Source organism: Macrobrachium nipponense, chromosome 8 (assembly GCF_015104395.2).
Source record: "Macrobrachium nipponense isolate FS-2020 chromosome 8, ASM1510439v2, whole genome shotgun sequence".
Classification (NCBI taxonomy): Eukaryota; Metazoa; Arthropoda; class Malacostraca; order Decapoda; family Palaemonidae; genus Macrobrachium; species Macrobrachium nipponense.
This window is the reverse complement of record NC_087203.1, coordinates 32681619-32696744: the sequence shown is the minus strand read 5'-3', so window position 1 is coordinate 32696744 and position 15126 is coordinate 32681619. Positions and strand designations below refer to the sequence as shown.

General features: G+C 39.4%; 1 protein-coding gene across 1 annotated transcript in view; it reads right to left on the bottom strand.

Moving 5' to 3' along the window:
* Positions 1 to 9320: 9320 nt before the first annotated feature.
* LOC135222649 (rho-associated protein kinase 1-like) overlaps positions 9321 to 15126 on the bottom strand; it is a 298624-nt gene continuing 292818 nt past the window's right edge. Inside the window, exons 4-5 of the mRNA XM_064260790.1 lie at positions 10017 to 10251; positions 9321 to 9454 (exon numbers count right to left, since the gene is read on the bottom strand). Coding sequence (XP_064116860.1) covers positions 9365 to 9454; positions 10017 to 10251 — 325 coding nt within the window. The 3' untranslated portion in view covers positions 9321 to 9364. The remainder of the gene's footprint in view (positions 9455 to 10016; positions 10252 to 15126) is intronic.

The following is a 15126-nucleotide window of genomic DNA, read 5'->3' as shown; positions in this document are numbered from 1 at the left end:
GGGTGGAAGCTAGTGATGTATGGCTAAAGAAGGAATACTATTTTTATTTTTACTTTGCCCATTAATTTAGAGCTAGTGTAAAATAACTTCATTTTTTATATTTCTGTAGCACATTTCTTGGTATATGTATCCACATTATCACGGGCCCATTATATTTATATAAATAAAGAAAACACAAGTGAAGATTTATATAAATAAAGAAAACACAAAGAAACATGACATAATTTGCTCCAGCCAATCAAGCCTGCTGTTACAATATGCAGACGCATTCATGTGAGAAAAGGTAAAAAAAGACCTTCAGTGTTACTGTAACATCATATACCATAGGAACTATTGGGAGAAGGTAGCTGTATTGAAATTCCTGGAAGGAACTGTACATATTGTATTTTTCATTTGCTCTGATTTTGGTAACCTTGAGTGTAAAGTGACCAAAATTCCATTGTTTGGTTGTGTAGTAGTTCTTGAATAAATTAGTACAAAGGAAAAATTTGTCTGAATAGCCTTACATATTTTCATCCGACATTCTCTGCCCTTCACTATACTGTCGCTTTGTCAATCTAGCCACAACATCCTCATCCCCTGGCAAAATGGTAATAAAGGGTTTGTTACATTTCAAGGTGGAAAGATAAGTGCAGAAGGAAAAAGATCAAATAAAATTCTTGCGTATCTGGAACGAAAACAAGATAGCGTTGCACACCCCTCCCCTCAAGGAAAGGAGCACAATTAGTCAAATTTACTTCCCAAAGCACATCCTGATACATCCAAGCTTTGGATTCATAGGCAAGTCATATGATATAAGTGAAAATCCAAAGTACAGGCAGCAAATTAACTGTATCTGAAGAGTTTCTGCATCTACGACCTACTACACGATGTGTGTATTCCGATGTAAAAAATGTTGAAGATAACATCCGGGCATTTATCGGCTTCTTGTGATATTCAGAAAATCTCGAAGCATGAGAAGGCTCCATGTTCACAATAGCGCCCGGAAATCCACACGCAACAGATTCAAAGTAACAGGACAAACGAAACCGGCTTTAAAAGGACAGAAGCAAAGCACGTCCACTCTTAAAGGCGGTAAGAAAATAACTAACAGGATCACGGGTTAAAGAGGGGTATGTGGGTGGCTCCACGTGACTCGTGACCAAGTACAGATGTGAATAGTCCCTTGTGTACACAATTTTTTAACTAACGGTTTCCAGCTGGTGCTAAGTTATTTGTCCTAATGTTAAGGAAGGTTTGTTTCGTATATGAACAAATAAGCATTACTTGGGTGGGTCTGCTGATAATGGAGACCTGAAGTGACAGTGTGACTGCCTGAGTTTCCCTACACCAGCAATAGTCATGTTTTTTATCTGTAATGAAACAAGACAAGGTGGCACAATTTGCTATCAGAAAGTACACAGTACCAAAATGCATATACAACTGCAAAGAAACAAGGGTGACAAGATCCTCACCTAGTCCAACAATGACACACAGAGAGTGGGTGTGTGTCCTCTCTGTCTGATGTCAAAAGCAAATACAACTAGTATTCCCCTCACTCACATCTCCCTTAACTACCAGTTAACTACCTTGTTACAAAGGTCAACGCCTGATCTACTTTGTGATGATTTATATTCCAGTAGAAAAACTAAAATGTTAAATACTGATTTGTTTTACAAGATTTGATTTTGACCTCTATTTAATTGTCAACATTTTCAGTTAGTTATGTTAATTCTTAGTCCTTGCATTTTTTTTAATATTCTTCAAATTTTGACCTCATTCTATCCATTTCGTTATTCATTTCACATTTAATTATGGCCCTGGATGAGACTGTAGGTTGCAATGCCTTGTCTTTGTCTGAAACCCATACTCCATTTATATATCTTTCAAGCTTACAGACCAGAAAAGGTTATATTAAAAATTTTTTAATTTTTTTACCCCTGCTTTTGCAATCGCTCCTTATTTTCCACTAACTTTGTTGTAGTTTCTTTGATTTTCATCTCCAGGGTTGACCTTCTGCTTTGCAGCATATTAACATTTTCTTGTTCTTGCTCGACCTTCTTTTTTGAACACTTAACTTGCTGGTGACTTCTAATTATCTTGTGATAACTGTCCTTTAACTCCTCTGCCTTCGTCTGAAACCCTTCCAACTCCTCTCCAAGTTCAGCTATAGTTCTGGAAAATAAAACCCATGAAAATTAAGAGTAATAAATGCCCAACATTCATTTAAAAAATGATAGGGAACTTGATGGATAATTCAAGCTACTAAAGAAAATTAATATATCTCATAACTTTCAAACAAAATATGTATGGAATTATTCCAAACACTGTATTTGATTTGATTTATAAAAACTTGGCTCTAAAGCCAAGCATTAGGGCATTTTCAGCCAATCAATGCTTTAGACAGTAACAAAATGGAGTTGCAGTGGTACAGGAGACTTACTTTTGGAGGGAGAATTTAAGCACGTAAATCTCTGAACTGACTGGTAGTTCAGCTCACCTGGGTACTCTCTTCCTGGTCATGAGAGAGCAAATGAAGGCGACCATACCTCTGATCTATTGAACGAGAGACGTTCAATCGTCAGACCTCTGGGCATTTCAAATTTAAGGGAAGTAATAGCCCTGATTCAAAAAGGTTTGGATGAGTCTACGGTGTCAGAGACTGCAAAGCTGGCTTGCTCATAGGCAGTCCCTCTTTCCTCTTGCTAGACATTAGGAAGGATTTGCATGTGCTAATCCAAATACAGTGTTCCCCACCTATTTGCGGGGATAGGTACCAGAACCCCCATGAATAGTTGAAACCCGTTCAAAAATGTTTAAAACTAACTATTTTGATAGGTAAAACTCAAGAAAAACCCACTAAAAATGTTTACAACATGAGAAATTTTCTAAGGCAATTTGTATTTTTCATAGCTACAAACCTGAGGTCTTACCAATAAGATAATTTATAGCGCCTGGCTGGATCTGGTTAAAAAGCAGATGAAAGCAAGGAATCTTGTGATATCTGGCAACACATGCGTAGATCGGGTGAAGAGTGGTCAAGGACCGCTCATCTACACCAGTCTTTTCTTTAACCGCCTGGGCGAGAGTTACACAAAAGGTGCATTTTATGATGAAATTAATGAAAAAAAAGAGCCCAGCAATTTGTGGTTATTTCTCATAGAAAAAACTTAGAATAGGCGAATTTTCCGCAGGGTATATGGGAATAATGGGGGTATATGTTCCAGAGAGAAATCTGCAAATACAGAGGGCTCACTGTAAAACTAATTATAGAGAGGATACTCAGTCATCTAGATCACCTGCATGCATGCCAGCCCAGCATGTGACAGCATTTTCACCGTTCCTCTGTCCACTGGAAGAGGAAGGAAGATAGGAGAAAGAGGATGCATGGCGAGCATTGGACTACAAGACAGACATTGGAGATAGAACTTAGGATGGTAGATGTCCTTCAGGTAGGATATCTACTTCCTTTTGACTTCACTCCTCCTCTCTCCAATCGTCTTGTCCTTCACCTGACTCTCTCAAACACCTAGCTCTCCCAGAAGTGAGGAAAATAATGGAGAAGGGAGCAACAACATGCCAGGTTTGCTGTACAAACTACTTAAGTACCTTCAGTATATAATGTCCTTTGTTGGATTTTATCCAAATTCAATTGTATAAATCAAAAGTATATTCATAACTGCTCTGGATAAAACTCAATACAGGCGGTCCCCGGGTTACGACGGCTCCGGCTTACGACGTTCCGAGGTTACGACACTTTTTCTTAAATATTCATTGAAAAATCCGCCCTGGGTTACGACGCTTGTTCCGAGGTTACGACGCTGACGCTTCCGACGCTCTGAGTTAACGACACTTTTAAAAAACGCATACTATGATAAGAATCCTTTATAGTTTAGCAAAGTATATTAATAAAAATAAGTTTTTGGTTAGATTACAACAAAAATTTTGAGGTTATGATGATTTTTGACACTTTTTATGTCTTATTTTTTAAATTTTTTTAGTGACGCCTCATATGCGGAACTAGTTTCTGAGCGAATGAATACACTAGCTTGGGATGCGCAGCTTATAACAGTCCAAAAGTTCAAATAATGAAAAAATCATTGCTTGTTTCCAGTATACATAATTAACAAAACTAAGTTTCTGGTTAGATTACAACGCAAATTCCAAGGTTACGACGGTTTTTTATGCTTTTTAATGATACCTCATACGCAGAACTAGTTTCTGAGCGGAGGGCGCATAAATTAATTTACGCTATTAAACTGTATGGTAACCATAGTCCAGGATAAGGAACGCATTCTCAAACAGTATACATATCCTTTAATACAAAACAGCAAAATATCATTGAAACATTATTTCACTTAAAGAATCCATTTATACTCTACTTAGACTGGGATATAACAACCATAGTTCTCTCTCTCTCTCTCTCTCTCTCTCTCTCTCTCTCTCTTTGTATTTTCCGACGAAAATACTAATTAGTGTATTTTGATGTTTATTTTCATGACTAAATGCATTTTTATAATACAAAAATGATTTAATCTATCTGGCTACCAAACTCACCCTCAATCACACTTTTCTCTTTACATACAGAATACAGCAGGACAATTGACCCATACCTACACAGAACAGAAAAAAAAAACACACAAACACATGTACTTACACAACTCCAGATACTCCGGGCTAGGCTGTGCTGTCCGCTGGATATAAATGGAACCTCTGGCAACAGAGGAGCTTTGTCCGGCAGCCAGGTATACAGCCCAATAGCCATAGAGTATGGTCAGGTACTTGGAGGTCATCATACAGCAACTGACTACCACAGTGACAGTAATCAGCCACCAGAGAATGGAGCTACAAAGGCAAACCAGAAGACAGAACCACCGCCGATAACCAAACACAACCAACCAACCGAGACCCACAACCCCACAACAACTTAACAACCCAACAAATCACTGTGCAGACGAACACCAACAGCCCAAAAGAGCATGACAACCACACGACTTACTGCAGCACAACAACCAGCCAACACCAACACTGCCCCAACCACCACTCACAGACACCGAAATGCACTACCAACCTTACAACAACAAAAATCAATCAAATAACACAAAATCAACTGACCACCAACGGATAACTGCTGCCAAAACCAACTTTGAATTCACCGAACGCCATACTGCTTTCTACTCTCGTAACACACACTGTCACTGATATACACAAGAGCACCACAACAGACGCACGCTTACGCCCACCATTCAACCACTCCCATTTATTTTTCCACCAATCTCTCTCTCTCTCTCTCAACCCCTTGGAGACATTGTCAAATATAAAATATCATCATTACTCCTCCATATTACCTCCCCAATTACATTTGACAACGTCTCCTTACACTTGCAACATCCACACTAAATTGCCTTTCGCAACACCCGAGGATGCTTGGATGCAGGCCCCCTGGATCTTGTTTGAGGACCCTCATACATTCTTTCAGTTACATCGCCATTCACTGCTCAAATCACTTTCAAATCACTTTCATTCAAACTTCCATTATCTCCCTCACTACCATCCTCCCAAATCCCATTCACTACTTCACCATTATCTTCTAACTCTGGTTCTAACATCTCCCCTATTTCGGCCACCAAACCACTCAGATCATCCATACTTCTGTCAAACTCCTGCAAAGATTTATCCATCCTATCAACTACCTCCTTACTACTCAGTTTCCTTCTCACTGAAGTCTCATTTGTCCCTGCCATCTCAAACCCATATACACCACAAGTATCATTCATTACCTCAAAGTCATCCGTAGCACACGCTTTATCAACCGTTTGCACCCCACCACTAACCCCTCTATCGTGCAGTTCACTTTTCTCCCTTAAATTCCCTTTCCTTACCTTCTTCCGCTTTCTTCCATACTCAACCAACACTAACTGCCGATCTCCCAGACCCATTTGCCCACATTTATTCACTCTCAACCACTCACTCATTGCATTCTCTCGAACATACTGTCGCATACTAGAGGACCCACCCAACTGAATCCCCTTAACACCTAGTGTCCCGAATTCCCAACCTGACTCATCGTCCTTTGCTTACACACACTCGCCATGTGACCTTCCATTCCACATTCAACACATTTCGCATGCTGTTCCTTACACATCCTAGCATAATGCCCATTCTTTCCGCAGTTGCCGCATACCACGTTCATATGGGTACCTCGACATCCACTTGCTATATGCCATACTTGCCCACACCTGTAACATTTAATATCCCTATCTTTCTTACACTCACTCACTAAATGCCCTGTTTGCCCACACCCGAAGCATGCTCCCAATGCCCAACGACATTCATTCTTCTTGTGTCCTAGCTTTCCACATCTGTAACACTGCTGCTCTTGTTCACAACTAACTGACCCTACTCTTCCAACACTTGCACTCCAATCTCTCTTAGGGTTAACCATACTTACATTACTTGCTCTTAACGTTCCTGTCAAAATCGCATGGCTATCAAGTTTAGTGTATCTAACTGTAAGGTGATTTTATCGGGTTGTCCTGGAGGCAATTTTCGTTAGAGCTATTCATATGACACGTGGCTCGACATAATCTTTTAAGTCTCTTAAGACTGTCAATGGTAAATGTTGCAACAAATTCACCACGCAATTTTATGAGTTAATCAATGTCTTTTGGTTTTATTCATGAATTAGGTAAGAATGAGTACAGTGGACCCCCGTATTCGCGTTCTCCAGATTCGCGGACTCACACATTCGCGGATTTCTCTCGGGAACGTTTCCCTGCATTATTTGCGGAAAATTCGTGCATTCGCGGTATTTTTCTATGGTAAATATCCACAAATTCCTGGTGTTTTGATGAATTTCATCATAAAATGCACTTTTTGTGATAATACTATTAAAAAAGCCATGTATGAAAATTTTTAGTGGATTTTTCTTGAGTTTTAACTAACAAAATAGGCTGTTTTTAGCATTTTTCTAGGGGTTCCAAACATTCGCGGGTTCTAACTATTCACGGGGGGGGGGGGTCTGGGACGCATCCCCCGCGAATACGGGGGGACCACTGTATATGTATACTATTTTCTAAAGAATACGTAGTACATATGCCATAACTCGTTAAGAGCTGTGATAGCCTATAATTTATGATTGATCATTACACCGTATATGGAATTATCCATATCATTTGAATTCACCGTATAACAAACCTCCAGCAAGGTCACTATGAACACACTGAAACTGAATCATAGTAACAGACAAAATTTCTCGTTCTGTGAGCTCAAGCTGCTGAGAATTAAGACAAAGTAATTCATGAAGAGTTCATGACTTTGGCCAACTTCATCCAAACCCGAGTGTGGGTGGAAGCTAGTGATGTATGGCTAAAGAAGGAATACTATTTATTTTACTTTGCCCATTAATTTAGAGCTAGTGTAAAATAACTTCATTTTTTATATTTCTGTAGCACATTTCTTGGTATAGTATCCACATTATCACGGGCCCATTATATTTATATAAATAAAGAAAACACAAGTGAAGATTTATATAAATAAAGAAAACACAAAGAAACATGACATAATTTGCTCCAGCCAATCAAGCCTGCTGTTACAATATGCAGACGCATTCATGTGAGAAAAGGTAAAAAAAGACCTTCAGTGTTACTGTAACATCATATACCATAGGAACTATTGGGAGAAGGTAGCTGTATTGAAATTCCTGGAAGGAACTGTACATATTGTATTTTTCATTTGCTCTGATTTTGGTAACCTTGAGTGTAAAGTGACCAAAATTCCATTGTTTGGTTGTGTAGTAGTTCTTGAATAAATTAGTACAAAGGAAAAATTTGTCTGAATAGCCTTACATATTTTCATCCGACATTCTCTGCCCTTCACTATACTGTCGCTTTGTCAATCTAGCCACAACATCCTCATCCCCTGGCAAAATGGTAATAAAGGGTTTGTTACATTTCAAGGTGGAAAGATAAGTGCGGAAGGAAAAAGATCAAATAAAATTCTTGCGTATCTGGAACGAAAACAAGATAGCGTTGCACACCCCTCCCCTCAAGGAAAGGAGCACAATTAGTCAAATTTACTTCCCAAAGCACATCCTGATAAATCCAAGCTTTGGATTCATAGGCAAGTCATATGATATAAGTGAAAATCCAAAGTACAGGCAGCAAATTAACTGTATCTGAAGAGTTTCTGCATCTACGACCTACTACACGATGTGTGTATTCCGATGTCAAAAATGTTGAAGATAACATCCGGGCATTTATCGGCTTCTTGTGATATTCAGAAAATCTCGAAGCATGAGAAGGCTCCATGTTCACAATAGCGCCCGGAAATCCACACGCAACAGATTCAAAGTAACAGGACAAACGAAACCGCTTTAAAGGACAGAAGCAAAGCACGTCCACTCTTAAAGGCGGTAAGAAAATAACTAACAGGATCACGGGTTAAAGAGGGGTATGTGGGTGGCTCCACGTTACTCGTGACCAAGTACAGATGCGAATAGTCCCTTGTGTACACAATTTTTTAACTAATGGTTTCCAGCTGGTGCTAAGTTATTTGTCCTAATGTTAAGGAAGGTTTGTTTCTTATATGAACAATTAAGCATTACTTGGGTGGGTCTGCTGATATTGGAGACCTGAAGTGACAGTGTGACTGCCTGAGTTTCCCTACACCAGCAATAGTCATGTTTTTTATCTGTAATGAAACAAGACAAGGTGGCACAATTTGCTATCAGAAAGTACACAGTACCAAAATGCATATACAACCTGCAAAGAAACAAGGGTGACAAGATCCTCACCTAGTCCAACAATGACACACAGAGAGTGGGTGTGTGTCCTCTCTGTCTGATGTCAAAAGCAAATACAACTAGTATTCCCCTCACTCACATCTCCCTTAACTACCAGTTAACTACCTTGTTACAAAGGTCAACGCCTGATCTACTTTGTGATGATTTATATTCCAGTAGAAAAACTAAAATGTTAAATACTGATTTGTTTTACAAGATTTGATTTTGACCTCTATTTAATTGTCAACATTTTCAGTTAGTTATGTTAATTCTTAGTCCTTGCATTTTTTTTAATATTCTTCAAATTTTGACCTCATTCTATCCATTTCGTTATTCATTTCACATTTAATTATGGCCCTGAATGAGACTGTAGGTTGCAATGCCTTGTCTTTGTCTGAAACCCATACTCCAATTATACATCTTGCAAGCTTACAGACCACGGGTTAAAGAGGGGTATGTGGGTGGCTCCACGTTACTCGTGACCAAGTACAGATGCGAATAGTCCCTTGTGTACACAATTTTTTAACTAATGGTTTCCAGCTGGTGCTAAGTTATTTGTCCTAATGTTAAGGAAGGTTTGTTTCTTATATGAACAATTAAGCATTACTTGGGTGGGTCTGCTGATATTGGAGACCTGAAGTGACAGTGTGACTGCCTGAGTTTCCCTACACCAGCAATAGTCATGTTTTTTATCTGTAATGAAACAAGACAAGGTGGCACAATTTGCTATCAGAAAGTACACAGTACCAAAATGCATATACAACTGCAAAGAAACAAGGGTGACAAGATCCTCACCTAGTCCAACAATGACACACAGAGAGTGGGTGTGTGTCCTCTCTGTCTGATGTCAAAAGCAAATACAACTAGTATTCCCCTCACTCACATCTCCCTTAACTACCAGTTAACTACCTTGTTACAAAGGTCAACGCCTGATCTACTTTGTGATGATTTATATTCCAGTAGAAAAACTAAAATGTTAAATACTGATTTGTTTTACAAGATTTGTTGATTTTGACCTCTATTTAATTGTCAACATTTTCAGTTAGTTATGTTAATTCTTAGTCCTTGCATTTTTTTTAATATTCTTCAAATTTTGACCTCATTCTATCCATTTCGTTATTCATTTCACATTTAATTATGGCCCTGAATGAGACTGTAGGTTGCAATGCCTTGTCTTTGTCTGAAACCCATACTCCAATTATACATCTTGCAAGCTTACAGACCAGAAAAAGGTTTATATTAAAAATTTAATTACCTGCTTTTGCAATCGCTCCTTATTTTCCACTAACTTTGTTGTAGTTTCTTTGATTTTCATCTCCAGGGTTGACCTTCTGCTTTGCAGCATATTAACATTTTCTTGTTCTTGCTCGACCTTCTTTTTTGAACACTTAACTTGCTGGTGACTTCTAATTATCTTGTGATAACTGTCCTTTAACTCCTCTGCCTTCGTCTGAAACCCTTCCAACTCCTCTCCAAGTTCAGCTATAGTTCTGGAAAATAAAACCCATGAAAATTAAGAGTAATAAATGCCCAACATTCATTTAAAAAATGATAGGGAACTTGATGGATAATTCAAGCTACTAAAGAAAATTAATATATCTCATAACTTTCAAACAAAATATGTATGGAATTATTCCAAACACTGTATTTGATTTGATTTATAAAAACTTGGCTCTAAAGCCAAGCATTAGGGCATTTTCAGCCAATCAATGCTTTAGACAGTAACAAAATGGAGTTGCAGTGGTACAGGAGACTTACTTTTGGAGGGAGAATTTAAGCACGTAAATCTCTGAACTGACTGGTAGTTCAGCTCACCTGGGTACTCTCTTCCTGGTCATGAGAGAGCAAATGAAGGCGACCATACCTCTGATCTATTGAACGAGAGACGTTCAATCGTCAGACCTCTGGGCATTTCAAATTTAAGGGAAGTAATAGCCCTGATTCAAAAAGGTTTGGATGAGTCTACGGTGTCAGAGACTGCAAAGCTGGCTTGCTCATAGGCAGTCCCTCTTTCCTCTTGCTAGACATTAGGAAGGATTTGCATGTGCTAATCCAAATACAGTGTTCCCCACCTATTTGCGGGGATAGGTACCAGAACCCCCATGAATAGTTGAAACCCGTTCAAAAATGTTTAAAACTAACTATTTTGATAGGTAAAACTCAAGAAAAACCCACTAAAAATGTTTACAACATGAGAAATTTTCTAAGGCAATTTGTATTTTTTCATAGCTACAAACCTGAGGTCTTACCAATAAGATAATTTATAGCGCCATGGCTGGACTGGTTAAAAAGCAGATGAAAGCAAGGAATCTTGTGATATCTGGCAACACATGCGTAGATCGGGTGAAGAGTGGTCAAGGACTGCTCATCTACGCCAGTCTTTTCCTTTAACCGCCTGGGCGAGAGTTACACAAAAGGTGCATTTTATGATGAAATTAATGAAAAAAAGAGCCACAATTTGTGGTTATTTCTCATAGAAAAAACTTAGAATAGGCGAATTTTCCGCAGGGTAATATGGGAATAATGGGGGTATATGTTCCAGAGAGAAATCTGCAAATACAGAGGGCTCACTGTAAAACTAGATTATAGAGAGGATACTCAGTCATCTAGATCACCTGCATGCATGCCAGCCCAGCATGTGACAGCATTTTCATCATTCCTCTGTCCACTGGAAGAGGAAGGAAGATAGGAGAAAGAGGATGCATGGCGAGCATTGGGCTACAAGACAGACATTCGAGGTAGAACTTAGATGGTAGATGTCCTTCAGGTAGGATATCTACTTCCTTTTGACTTCACTCCTCCTCTCTCCAATCGTCTTGTCCTTCATCTGACTCTCTCAAACACCTAGCTCTCCCAGAAGTGAGGAAAATAATGGAGAAGGGAGCAACAACATGCCAGGTTTGCTGTACAAACTACTTAAGTACCTTCAGTATATAATGTCCTTTGTTGGATTTTATCCAAATCAATTGTATAAATCAAAAGTATATTCATAATGCTCTGGATAAAACTCAATACAGGCGGTCCCCGGGTTACGACGGCTCCGGCTTACGACGTTCCGAGGTTACGACACTTTTTCTTAAATATTCATTGAAAAAATCCGCCCTGGGTTACGACGCTTGTTCCGAGGTTACGACGCTGACGCTTCCGACGCTCTGAGTTAACGACACTTTTAAAAACGCATACTATGATAAGAATCCTTTATAGTTTAGCAAAGTATATTAATAAAAATAAGTTTTTGGTTAGATACAACAAAAATTTTGAGGTTATGATGATTTTTGACACTTTTTAGTCTTATTTTTTAAATTTTTTTTAGTGACGCCTCATATGCGGAACTAGTTTCTGAGCGAATGAATACACTAGCTTGGGATGCGCAGCTTATAACAGTCCAAAGTTCAAATAATGAAAAAATCATTGCTTGTTTCCAGTATACATAATTAACAAAACTAAGTTTCTGTTAGATTACAAACAAATTCCAAGGTTACGCGTTTTTTATGCTTTTTAATGATACCTCATACGCAGAACTAGTTCTGAGCGGATGGAGGGCGCATAAATTAATTTACGCTATTAAACTGTATGTAAACCATAGTCCAGGATAAGGAACGCATTCTCAAACAGTATTACATATCCTTTAATACAAAACAGCAAAATATCATTGAAACATTATTTCACGTTAAATAATCCATTTATACTCTACTTAGACTGGGATATAACAACCATAGTTTCTCTCTCTCTCTCTCTCTCTCTCTCTCTCTCTCTCTCTTTGTATTTTCCGACGAAAATACTAATTAGTGTATTTTGATGTTTATTTTCATGACTAAATGCATTTTTATAATACAAAAATGATTTAATCTATCTGGCTACCAAACTCTCACCCTCAATCACACTTTTCTCTTTACATACAGAATACAGCAGGACAATTGAACCCATACCTACACAGAACAGAAAAAAAAAACACACAAACACATGTACTTACACAACTCCAGATACTCCGGCTAGCTGTGCTGTCCGCTGGATATATGGAACCTCTGGCAACAGAGGAGCTTTGTCCGCAGCCAGGTATACAGCCCAATAGCCATAGAGTATGGTCAGGTACTTGGAGGTCATCATACAGCAACTGACTACCACAGTGACAGTAATCAGCCACCAGAGAATGGAGCTACAAAGGCAAACCAGAAGACAGAACCACCGCCGATAACCAAACACAACCACCAACCGAGACCCACAACCCCACAACAACTTAACCCAACAAATCACTGTTCAGACGAACACCACGCCCCAAAAGAGCATGACAACCACACGACTTACTGCAGCACAACAACCAGCCAACACCAACACTGCCCCAACCACCACTCACAGACACCGAAATGCACTACCAACCTTACAACAACAAAAATCAATCAAATAACACAAAATCAACTGACCACCAACGGATAACTGCTGCCAAAACCAACTTTGAATTCACCGAACGCCATACTGCTTTCTACTCTCGTAACACACACTGTCACTGATATACACAAGAGCACCACAACAGACGCACGCTTACGCCCACCATTTCCAACCCAACTCCCATTTTATTTTTCCACCAATCTCTCTCTCTCGTCTCTCAACCCCTTGGAGACATTGTCAAATATAAAATATCATCATTACTCCTCCATATTACCTCCCAATACATTTGACAACGTCTCTTACACTTGCAACATCCACACTAAATTGCCTTTCGCAACACCCGAGGATGCTTGGATGCAGGCCCCCTGGATCTTGTTTGAGGACCCTCATACATTCTTTCAGTTACATCGCCATTCACTGCTTCCAAATCACTTTCATTCAAACTTCCATTATCTCCCTCACTACCATCCTCCCAAATCCCATTCACTACTTCACCATTATCTTCTAACTCTGGTTCTAACATCTCCCCTATTTCGGCCACCAAACCACTCAGATCATCCATACTTCTGTCAAACTCCTGCAAAGATTTATCCATCCTATCAACTACCTCCTTACTACTCAGTTTTCCTTCTCACTGAAGTCTCATTTGTCCCTGCCATCTCAAACCCATATACACCACAAGTATCATTCATTACCTCAAAGTCATCCGTAGCACACGCTTTATCAACCGTTTGCACCCCACCACTAACCCCTCTATCGTGCAGTTCACTTTTCTCCCTTAAATTCCCTTTCCTTACCTTCTTCCGCTTTCTTCCATACTCAACCAACACTAACTGCCGATCTCCCAGACCCATTTGCCCACATTTATTCACTCTCAACCACTCACTCATTGCATTCTCTCGAACATACTGTCGCATACTAGAGGACCCACCCAACTGAATCCCCTTAACACCTAGTGTCCCGAATTCCCAACCTGACTCATCGTCCTTTGCTTACACACACTCGCCATGTGACCTTCCATTCCACATTCAACACATTTCGCATGCTGTTCCTTACACATCCTAGCATAATGCCCATTCTTTCCGCAGTTGCCGCATACCACGTTCATATGGGTACCTCGACATCCACTTGCTATATGCCATACTTGCCCACACCTGTAACATTTAATATCCCTATCTTTCTTACACTCACTCACTAAATGCCCTGTTTGCCCACACCCGAAGCATGCTCCCAATGCCCAACGACATTCATTCTTCTTGTGTCCTAGCTTTCCACATCTGTAACACTGCTGCTCTTGTTCACAACTAACTGACCCTACTCTTCCAACACTTGCACTCCAATCTCTCTTAGGGTTAACCATACTTACATTACTTGCTCTTAACGTTCCTGTCAACCACTCACTCTGCCATTTGCCTTGGCCCTTCTAAAACTGCCTCCCTATAGCTCTTAAACTTTGGTATAACCTCAGCTACTTGAGTCCTAACACTGACACTTCTACTCTCTTTCATCCACCTATCTAACTCATAATCCTCTACTATTTCCACAATGTCGTTCCATGTCAACCTTTCATTCGTCCATCGCGTTTTCTCCTTACGTTTCAGATTTTCAAAGTCACACACTAGGGCACAGTCGCCAACAACCTCCTCACTAACTCTTTACACTCATTTATCCCTTTGTCCCCAAACTTTTTCCTGGCTAATGTTTCTATTTGCACACATACATCGACAACGACTCACCAACATTAATTCTTACCTCATCAAAACCATGTTTTCTCCTATATCTAACATTACTCTTTATCCTTTTTGCCTGCTCCACAATCTTAGCTTTCACACTCTCATAAGGCACATTCCCCACACTTATCATTACCCCACACATACTCAACAAAAATCCTGTCAAAAAGCTACCCAATTCTCTTGCCCAGACTCTCTTGTTATCCCCATACTTAGCCTCACAATACTTCTCATATTCCTTAAAAAAGT